The following is an 11,431-nucleotide window of genomic DNA, read 5'->3' on the forward strand; positions in this document are numbered from 1 at the left end:
CTCTTTGTAATTTCATTTACTCGGATATATATATATATATATAAATCCATCGGTAGGAAAACGACTTGCTGCTGAATGCCACACAAAGTTCGAGTTTTTTGTGCCCTTCTGCCCTCTGCATCACCACATCATCACTCAGCGCTACCCCAGCATCACTCAGCACCATCACATTATCACTCAACACCACCACATTATCACTCAGCACCACCACATTATCACTCAGCACCACCACATTATCACTCAGCACCACCACAGCACCACTCAGCACACCACATTATCACTCAGCACCACCACATTATCATTCAGCACCACCACAGCACCACTCAGCACTACCACAGCACCACTCAGCACCACCACAACATCACTCAGCAGCAGCACTCAGCACCACCACAGTACCACTCAGCACCACCACATTATCACTCAGTACCACCACATTATCACTCAGCACCACCACATTATCACTCAGCGCCACCACAGCACCTCTCAGCACCACCACATTATCACTCAGCACCACCACATTATCATTCAGCACCACCACAGCACCACCACAACATCACTCAGCAGCACCACTCAGCACCACCACAGCACCACTCAGCACCACCACATTATCACTCAGTAACACCACATTATCACTCAGCACCACCATATTATCACTCAGCACCACCACATTATCACTCAGCACCACCACAGCACCACTCTGCATCACCACAGCATCATTCAGCACCACCACAGCACCACTCAGCACCACCACAACACCACTCAGCACCACTCAGCATCACCACAGCACCAGCCAGCACCACCACAGCACCACCCAGCACCACCACAGCACCACTCAGCACCACCACAGCATCACTCAGCACCACCACAGCACCATACAGCACCAATAAGCACAACACCAGCATCACTCAGCGCAACACCAGAATCACTCAGCGTCACCCCAACATCACTCAGCGCCATACCAGCATCAGTCAGCAACAACACAGCATCACTCAGCACCACCCAAAAATCACCATTAGCGCCAAAACTGCATCACTCAGCACCAACACAGCACCGCTCTGCGCCATCACATTATCACTAGGCAGTAACACATTAACACTCAGTGCAACACCAGCAAGACCACAGCACCACTCTACACCAACACAACACAAATCAGCACCACCACAGCAACACTCAAAGCAAAGACCAAAGCCATTGGGATATGTAATATCAATACATGTAAGTCAGAGAAAAACTAAACATGTAGCTTTACTAATGCTATAGGTGTCACATTTGCTAATTTTATAACCATTGGCATTTCAAAGAACAATATTAATAATTTTAATATTCTAAAAACATAAACATAACTTAAAAAAATAATTATATTTGCAAGACCAATAGCTCCAACTTTTCTAATGCGAGACCTATTGCATTTCCAATGCTTGTTTTTTTTAAAATAAAAGTTCCCCGAAGCAGCCTTTTGCAAAGGCAATATGTAAATGTGGGCCATTTTTTTTTTATCTTACCCGGGCCGATTTTGAATCCCAATCCAACCCTGCATGACACACATCAATCTGCCTGCTGTCTCGAAACGGGTCTCTATCGGGCTGTTTTGCGCCCTGGCATTGCTGTCTCGATACGGGTCTCTATCGGGCTGTTTTGTGCAGACACAGAATCCCATGCCTTCGCTGGTCAAGCCTCACTGTGCTAATCCCAGGAGGGGTGTTTGTGAGGAAGGACCCTCCCCTCTGGTTCCCGATGGTCACGTCCGTGACGTAGGGACAGAGGCTATAAATGAAGGGACCTGGGGCGTGAGCCGCGTGATCTCAGGTCAGAACGAGAGTCAGTGTGTATGGCGTAGCTGTAATTATCCTGCCTTTACCATGCATTACCTCCAGGCCGAGTTACCGGCCTTGCATGCAACAAACATAATACTGGTCATCCGGGGTATATTTGCGGTTTTCCTCTTTCTGTGTGTTATTTTCCACGTCTAAGTTTATTTCTACCATACACGGAAAAGTGTATTCAACCTACATCTTTTTCAACCAACCACTTCATTATTTGACTGCGTTTCTTCACCTTATTGTCAGTCACGTGTTGACGTTTATCGTGTTTCGCTACGCAGCATTTAAAACTACGTAGATTGGCTTTAGTTCTTTGCACACCCAACAAGCTTGTGACGTAAAACAGCAGGTGTTGTTGCTACGTGTAATCACCGGGGAGGGCAGCGAACTGCCGAGTCGGCAGTTTATTTCACTCGGTGATTTGAATTGTGTATGATGTTGCAGGAACGGGAAAGTCGAAGTCGTCTAAGTTGTAAATGCGGCACCAATTAACAAGCAGTGAAGTTAAAGGCAAGACCTACTGACTTTGACAATGATTGTTTTTAACTGTCGTCGTGGCTCTTCTCACCCGCGTTGGCTATAGATAAATGCAGATTTTTACAGAGGTAGCTACGTTTACGTGGGAATGGTTTGTACTTTAGACCGTAGTAGCACCGCAAAGCGATACAATGTATCGGCAAGTGTTAATTATGAAGGAAGCCCGTCAAAAAGTAGCAGCACGTTTTGCTTTAGCACAGGCCTACTGAGAATAATAGGGACCGAATATGCACAAAATATCGTCCATATTAAACATCTTTTACCAGCTGTAGGTACTTCTATACGGCCCCCACCTCCTCTTGTTTACACGGCTCTTTGAATAAATAGGTAACCGAAGTACGAATTTGTTAAAGTGATTTTTAAACCCCCATGCAATAAAATTAACTAAGAAATGCATACATTTGTGTCCCCAAAATACATACCCATCAGAAAAAAGCTCAAAGTTAAAAATTGATTGTGAAAAATAAGAACAATTCTGGTTGTATTTTAAGTCAGTTGTTTTACATAGGTGGCTTTTATAAAGTTCAGACTGCGAAAATATCAGCTCCTGGGATGTATATAGTAGGCATCAAATGTGTTTGATTAAAGTGTCCTCCAATCAGATTGGACCTTATCCCATACTCCAAGCTTGAGCCACTGCACTTTTGTGAAAATAGGCCCGGCTCCAGTCAGGCCAGCTGGCCCAATTGGAGGGCCTGGAAATGTTTGTTGTTCCTTTCCCTCCTTCCCTGGCAGGCAGTGATCTGGTCTTGGGACACTGCAGCTGGCAGTGAACGAGCATGGCTATTCTTGTAACTATGAGTGATGGTGCACTCATAAATCAAGGGCCTATTCAGATTCCTGCCAACCCTTCACGGTGACTCATCAGGATATGCACTGTCCTCAGATAGACCTATCCTGAAGTGCAAGTGGCGGGTGTCGAACTGAGCGATAAAAACAAGAGAAGTCCGGGTACCTTATACAGAGGAGAGCAGCAACTGCATCCACAGAAAGCTCAGCATGAACACGGACTGGCTCGCGGTGGCTGCTGAAGAGGTAATGGGGTGCCCGCCTCTACTGTCAGAGTCTTTCTTGAAGAGCAATTGGAGATGCACTCTTCTGTCGATCACAGCAGAGGATGAGTTTGATCTGTTTGCCAAAAGAGGGGACCTCATATTTGATCATTAAAGATCCCATCCTGTGACCTTTTGCCTCCTTGGCCACATTCCTGATGACCAGCATAGCTGCTCAACCATTTGAAACGCACGTTAGATGAGAAGGAAACATCCTGAAATATTTATCTACTGTGGGGATCATGTGAGTCATCGCATGCATGCTTGTTGAATCTTGTCCTACATTCATCTCTGCAAACGGTTTTCGCTGCTTTTGCACTTTTCCGAATAAGTTGGGGGATGTGATGAGGAACCGTTGACTCTTCTGTCCTGCTTTGCCAACATGCAGTATGAGTTATTTCCTGGCATTTTGTAAGTCTCACTGTGGCAGTGTCCTAAGCCAGTATCAGATTCTCCGGACAGAGGGTTTTCTGTGTGATGTCTTACTCGAGGTCAATGGGCATGAATTCCCTGCCCACAAATCTCTCCTGGCATGCACCAGTGATTACTTCAGGGCAATGTTTAAGGACTACACCAGGGAATCTAAAGCCAGTGTCATTCCCCTGAAAGTTGTCTCAGCCACTGGTCTGGAGCATATTTTGGATTTCATCTACACATCCTGGCTGTCTCTTTCCTTGCAGACGCTAGAGGACACCCTGGAGGCGGCCAGCTATCTGCAGGTGCCCGAAGCCCTCGCTCTCTGCAGTCGTTATGTAGTGAACAGGCTTGACCTGGAGAACTGTTGTTTCTTTGCTAATGTTTCATTCAAGTTCTACCTTCCAGATGCCCTATCAGCTGCAGAAAAGTACATCACTAGTAACCTATGGAGACTTCTTGAGTACGATCTGGAGTCAACAGAATTGCTTGAGCTGAACTTCCGATCACTCTTGGCTGTAGTGAAATCAGAACATATACCTAAAATAAAAGAACTCTGCTTGTTGGACCTGGTCCTGGAATGGCTGCAATACCACAAGTCCAGATCCAAGTACAGTACAGAATTACTTCAGCATATTAGATTTGGCCTTGTACCTGTGGAGTATTTAAGGAAATTCTATTCCCATTCAGCTGTCCCATTAACAGCAACTACAAAAAGTCAAATCATAAAAGCAATAAACTACCATGCTTCTGCTTTCAAACAACCCCTCATGCAAGACAAGTACTGCACCTTAAGAAACCCCAAAATGTGGATAATGTTGGTTGGTGGGGAAACTTCAAATGAGAAGCTTGTTAGTGACATCCTTGCCTTTGATGTTTATAATCACAAATGGAGGACTGCAACACAGATACCGCTCAGTTTGAAAAATCATTGTGTTTGTGTTGTAGGTAACTTTCTTTACATACTTGGAGGAGAAACTTCAGGCCATGAGAGTGATGACAATAAGAGCACTGCTAAAATGCCTTCAAATATGGTACATCGGTACGACCCAAGATTTGACAAGTGGGTACAGATTGTTGGCATGCTGGAGCACAGATCTCAGTTTTCTTGCTGCGTTGTTGGCAACAACATCTTTGCAATTGGAGGGAAAGGGGGTGAAGGGTCAGTTCATGCGTCGGTTGAAGTGTATGACATTCACAGTGATAGGTGGATCAAGACTAAAGATTTCCCTTCCCCTATACATGGACATGCCTGCACAGTCTACCAGAAGACCATCTACATTTCTGGAGGCAAGTGTGCGGAACTAGTGAATACCACCAAGGATGTGTACTCTTTGAATATCCCTGACGGGCAATGGAAAAAGCAAGCATCTATGTCCATTGCACGGTTTGGGCACCAAATGGCCACTGTCAATGATGGCATATTTACCTTCTTAGGGATTTATGAGCCGTTTTGTGACATTGAAAAGTATGACCCAGTGAGAAACCAGTGGACACGTCTGAGGCCCTTGCTGCACGATCGCTTCTGCTATGGGTTGGTGGTGGTGGAGGAAACGGTGCTCCTGCTTGGTGGTAAGAAATGGCAAGACTCATGTCAAGTGCCCACCCAGAACGTTGTGGGCTACGACACAGAGAATGACTGCTGGGAAGAGATCTGCAACCTGCCCTTGCCATTGTTTGGGATACAGTGTGCTGTGCTACAGCTTTCAGACTTACCAGAGAATGAGCTGAAACAACAGAAGTAATATTGTAACATTATCAAAATAGTTTGATTTGAAGTGGCAGTGACAGTTTAGGGACTGTATCTTAAAATGTTCACGTTGAGGATAAAAAACATATATGATCTGCGACTATAAAGTAAGACACCCAATCCTGGCACTTCTTTCAGCCAGATGAGAGGAGCACTTTGTTAAGAAAAGCAACTGTAGGTGTCACATGGAAAGAATTATGCTGAGCACAAAGTAAGTAAAAGGTGGAGATGTATGTACACCAGGAGCAAAAATGAAAAGGGCTCAATGCAACTTCCTGAGAAAGACTTGGCATAAAAGCACTGTATAATCAATCTGTCTTTGTAACTGGGCAAATGTCAAATTTTTTATCACTCAGAGGTTGCAAAGTTCAGTCTTAGGGGTACCGCAATTATTAAAACAAAAGCACTTATAGACTTTAAACTATTTGCATGCATCAGATTTCATGGGTGCAATTTTGTATAATCATTTGCCACATCGAACAAGCACAAAGCACATTAGATCCGACAGGCCGGCGCAGAAACATTTTACGCAGGTCGGCCAGCTCAAACGTTGGTTCACATGTTGTTTCAAAATTGCACCGCCATTGGTGAATCAAGAAAGTGTTGGTGCATCGTTGCACCTGCACAGATGCAACAAATGCAAAGTAGTCCCTGATTTCCAGCACTGGATGTTGAGGCGTTAAAGGAAAGAGTTGTCCTTCATCTTCAAAAATGAAGGCAGTGAATGATTGGCAGTAACGTGGACTGGTCTCGCCAACCAGTCTGCAATTACTGCAGGAGGTGGGGTTATAAATGGACCACAGGCATAAAACCGATTATCTTATGTAAGCTTGATTAAGCTCTACGCACATGCATTAGGCCAGTAACTGCACTAACGCAGTGACCATCTGCACTATTCCTTAAAGACAAAATTCCACGTGCTGCATCTGATGTCATGTGTGGAGAATTATATACTTCTGTGTATACCGTCATTATAATGAATGGGCTAATCTTGGGCAAATTCACATTTGAGCCCAAAAAAAGATTACTGGTCAGGAGCAAATTCTGCCTGAACCAGGCATTTGCACTCACGGTTTACAGAAGGTAAAATCTGCTTCAAATTATGAGTACAAAGTGTCCAATACCAGTTTGCACAACCGTGAAGTTGTTGAAATCATGCGGAGTTGCATGCAATATTCCAATTTAAGTTAATTTGAACACCTGCACTAATTGGAAATCATGGATCGCCAATCTGTCTCTACCTTTTTTTATGAATTATAATATAAGGGATAAAGTAACCACTGCCATACATTATAAGAAAATTGAAAGCCACAGATGAGTTCCATAAATGCATAGAGGAGCGAGGCAGAAGGACAAGTTCCTTTATAATGTTATGGAACTCTGAGATGCCATATTATTTTTATCATGTACGCAAGGGGGGTGTTTACCACGTAAGATATGTGGTCACACCCTCACCTTTCCCACAAACCACTTAAAACCTTGGTGCATAGCTGTTTCGTGCAAAAGAGTAAACATGTTTGCAAATATGAAAAAGAAAAAGAAAACCTCTAGTGAAAAAAAATGCATAAACAATTTACATATTTGATGCAAACACATATCAAAAGCAGTCCAATACAAGTCAGTTAAAAAAAAAGCTGCAGAAGTTCGAAATGTGCAGAAACACACAAAGATTCTAGTATTTCTCTATCTAAGGAGTGCAAAAAATAAACATATAGTCTTTGCTTTTCATTGTAAGCTATAGAAATGGAGCAGAAGAAAGAAAAGCAAAGAAAAGCAAGTTCCATTTTCAGTTGTTTTACACTGCTGCTTCTGTTATGCCCTGAAACCTGACCTGCCTTTAACCTCGGCTGCTGGCTCTAGCAGCAGGCACTGTGAAGTCAGAACTCAACTGTAATGAGTTATAATAGTCCAGTTCTAATGTCTTTTCTTTATAATCAGCGACTGGGTGAGTCACTAGTCACCGATTATAAAGCAAGAGGCATGCATTATACAGGGTTTACAGAATCCTATGTATAATAAGATCCTGAACTTTTGTAAATAAGGCTGACACACAATACCAGCATACTTTTTAATGGTTTTCTAAGAGGTCAATATCTCGCTAAGAATTTCATTGCAATTTTTCAGACAAGCCCCAGTGTGGGTGCAGCTCACGTATTACTAGTACTTGGCTGCCTAACATCTGTTTGCGAAGATGGCAGAGTTCTAATAAAGAACCAGAGCACTAACCTAATTCCCAGGATGTGTCAGCACTGTCAGCCATGCTGCTTGACAAAACGGCTTTAGAATTATTCACTTTCCTATGCAGCCTGATAAATATGTATATGAAGTAGTAATTGTCTGTGCTGATGCTTGTTGCAGAAGCAGAGCAGGCCCCGAAAATGTTCTTGATCTTACCATTGGTTAGGCATACATACGCCAATGTTTTTAAAATCGCTACCACATTGTTCAGATTGACGCTTCCGTGCTTCTGTTACGGAGGTTGTTGTTCACAAAAAATTGATTAGATATTGTTTGTTATATTATGAAGCATTTGCACTTGCCAGTCTTGGTGTTTTTCAAATTAGACTAATATTCATCTCATCTGATGAAATCTGATATTGCTGTGGTCAGGATTCATTGGGTGCGATAAATATCACCCAATTATGAGTTTCTAACTCACAATGGGGATCACAATGCAGATGCTGATTCTTACAGCATTTTACACAATAATTTTGGGAGGATTGACCTGTCAAAAGGTATCGGGGTGCGGGGGAAGTACAGGAGTGCGGTGTTATCGGTCCAAACTCATACTTCTAATATATGTGGTAACAAAGGGACTGATTATGATTTCGGTTGTCTTGGGACTGCCATACCATTTGTGGCAGTCTGATCGCCAACTCCTCAGAGGTCTGACTGCCCACTTATGATCTGTGCGTCGGACTGCCTCAAGACCGCCGCCAGTCCCAAGAACCGAGCACCCGCAGCTGCCGCCGCGGGGACAGTGGCAGTCAATGGAAGCTGTACCTGCCCATGAACCTCCAACATAATTATAACTTACTTTCTGCCGGTCTTTCTCTGGCAGTGTCCCCTTGAGGAAAAGGTTGAAAGAAAGGCAGGTAAATGGCCACAGACAGTGGCCCCATGGCAAATAATCCCAAGTGGCTTGTGGGCAGGGCCCATGTTGTGCCCCCTATGCCACTCATGTCAGTGTGTGCTGTTTTCCATGCACGACATGGTGCATGGCAACAGTGCGCCCGAGTTGCTGGAGGCACAACAATGCGGTCAGCATTGAATCTAGGCCCTCTTCTAGAGCAGAATCATGCTGCCGCCTTGGCTGCGTCGTGGCAACACAGCCAGCCCTGTGGTAATCAATGCAGCAGTTGAAATGCCACATGCTTGGGGGCTTTTCCTGACTACTGCCGCTATGGCCTGGTGGTGTAACCATCAAACTCCTGATCCGCCCCAAAGTGTTATATGATGATGCACTTTTATAGTTGAAGGTGAAAAGGAAAGAACTGGTAAACAAACAAAAAAACTAATTTTTATTATTTTCTTTTAGTTGTGATGGCTAATAATAATTATCCATAAAATTAATTGCTAAAGAAATATCATGTTGCTCCAGAAAACAAAATGGTGAAGTCAAATCACTTAAATAGTACAGCAGAGTCATTCTTCATGTGAGCTAGTACCCAGGTAGTGCCATGGAAAAACGCATGGTAGAACATTTTGCGAAAACCCCTCAAAATGTAATTGCCAATGTTATCAAAGGGGGAGTGAACACCAGCATAGCTATGCAGCCTGGAGTGTAATACGGCCGTCAGTCTTGCCTGAGGCCCCATGAATCATTCCCTCATAACTGGGATATAATTCAGTCTTTTGCTTCAGTTCATGGCCTCTAACTCAAACCCTGTGCAGTAACTAACTGGGACTGCCCTCTGGGTCCGATAATGCTGCTTGAATAATCGATACACCTCCAGTTGTCTGCCAAGTTAGTTATAACTGCTACAATACTTTCGGGCACAAATCCTTTAAAAAAAGAAGGTGAAAATATTCATTGGAAATGGGTCAGAATTTGGTAAAAAGTGAATAATCGTGAGTTAGCACTGATGTACACATGTGATACTGCATTCCAGATGTCGAAACTCAGTGCCACCCTGGGAAAGCATGCTTTCTCTAAATGAGTGTCTCTACTATGTAACAAGTATACACAAAAGAGAAAGAAAGATTAGGCAAATTATAGAAACATGTCAAGTTCTAAATAGATTAAACACAAGAAGAGGCAACATTTTTACAGCATAAGAGTATTCTTAGAAATGCAGCTCATGGTCGGAGCCGGAATGAGGCGATGAGGAGGTATTGTATAGTGCAAGTATATATAGGATGAATAGTGAATGTGTGGAAGAACCACTGGAACACATTGTGGAGACAAACGTGGTGAGTAGCATCTTGAGAGAGTTTGTGCTGGAGATACAGAAATAATAGCCTTAATGTGAGGTAAAGCATGTGACCAAGCGTGGACATGACAGACCAAGTGTTGTTGGATCTATATGTATGTGCCTATGATTCCAGGCATGTTTACAACCTTACAGTGGCGCTGTCCGTAGAACCTTGTTCAGGATTTCTTCTCGTACTTATCGGGGACATCATACAAGCTAGAAAGACAGCTCAGTGGGTTAATATGCCCACCGCAAACATTCGTGCACAGCAGTCAGACCACATGTTTGAAATGTGGTAAAGTCACAGTTTTCCTATCTTGCGATTTTGATCCAATTAGGGCCCCTGGGTTAGGCAACACTTGTACCTTTTTATTACAAGACTGTGGCAGCAAGGGCATCATAACTAGTATGTATGACCCTTTCAACATTATGCCATCGCTATAATGATTACGAAAGTTTCATCTGACTGCTTAGTGAGAGAAGAGGGAGGCAGTGCAAGTCCATGTCAAAATAGAACATTCTTGTGGTTTAAAACAATTGTATAATGCCTTTGTAAATGGGAGAAAAATGTATATGAAAAATGGAATAAAAGAATAGTTGCTAACTTTTTCACACTTTTTTGAGTTAGTGAACATTTCTAAGCAGATAATACATTGAAGATATTGGCTGGCATATTTCACGGGCGAAGAATGGAAACACATACACATAAGATAATAGGAGCAAATACGAGTCACCAGGTTTGGCCAGTCATCTCGCTGACCCATCTCCTCCCAGGCCACACAATCAACGGTCATCCTAGCTTACCCTCTAGCTTACCCTCTAGTGCTAGGTTCCCCAGTTTCTGTCCTTAATTGTTGTGACTGCACTCACTGGGCAGCAGTCACGTGTGTTGACCTTTTATGTTAATACATATTTCTTTATACTTCACCTACCCCATACATTTTCATTGAACTGCCTCTATTTTGTGTTATCTTTTTCATAAAACCTTTGCTTCTTGTTCTGTGGTTTTTTACCTCTTTGGGTTGTATACATTGGTCTCATCTCTTAATTTCCTTCAGTCAAGTAAAATGTAAGTTGTATGCATGAAGCTTTGTCTGAGTTTTGAGGAGCGAAAAAGGTGCTGTAGGGCAGAAGTGGGTGGTTGGGTTGGGATTGTAAGGACAGGCACCATCAATGCAATGATTCAGAGGAGGATCAGGGCAAGTAAAGTCCAAGACAGGAGGGATGGGGTATGTCAGGCTGGAGGAACAGAAAGCTGAAGATTTTTTGTGGGTTGTATGTAAGAATATCACTAGCAAAAACATAATCTGACGGGCATACCATGGCCTAACTATCGTTTTGAAATATATTTCCCATTTTGTGTAGATTTTCTAATATTTATCCTAATTTGACAATATTTTTTTTAAAGGTTTTATGGACACATAAGGACACAATATTTCTGTC

The 11,431-nt window shown here is 43.1% G+C and overlaps 1 protein-coding gene across 1 annotated transcript; it reads left to right on the plus strand.

The window, feature by feature from the left end:
* The first annotated feature begins 3,321 nt into the window (after window positions 1-3,321).
* Window positions 3,322-10,593, plus strand: KLHL34 (kelch like family member 34). The gene has a single exon (XM_086934552.1). It carries the CDS (start codon window positions 3,799-3,801, stop codon window positions 5,566-5,568), a length of 1,770 nt encoding a protein of 589 aa, XP_086790678.1. The 5' UTR covers window positions 3,322-3,798; the 3' UTR covers window positions 5,569-10,593.
* The last annotated feature ends 838 nt before the right edge of the window (window positions 10,594-11,431 follow it).

This window comes from Lissotriton vulgaris, chromosome 8 (assembly GCF_964263255.1).
Source record: "Lissotriton vulgaris chromosome 8, aLisVul1.2, whole genome shotgun sequence".
Classification (NCBI taxonomy): Eukaryota; Metazoa; Chordata; class Amphibia; order Caudata; family Salamandridae; genus Lissotriton; species Lissotriton vulgaris.

What these genes read in the sequence shown, in the direction of transcription:
- KLHL34 (XM_086934552.1), top strand. Translation starts at nt 3,799, where the DNA reads ATGAGTTATTTCCTGGCATTTTGTAAGTCTCACTGTGGCAGTGTCCTA.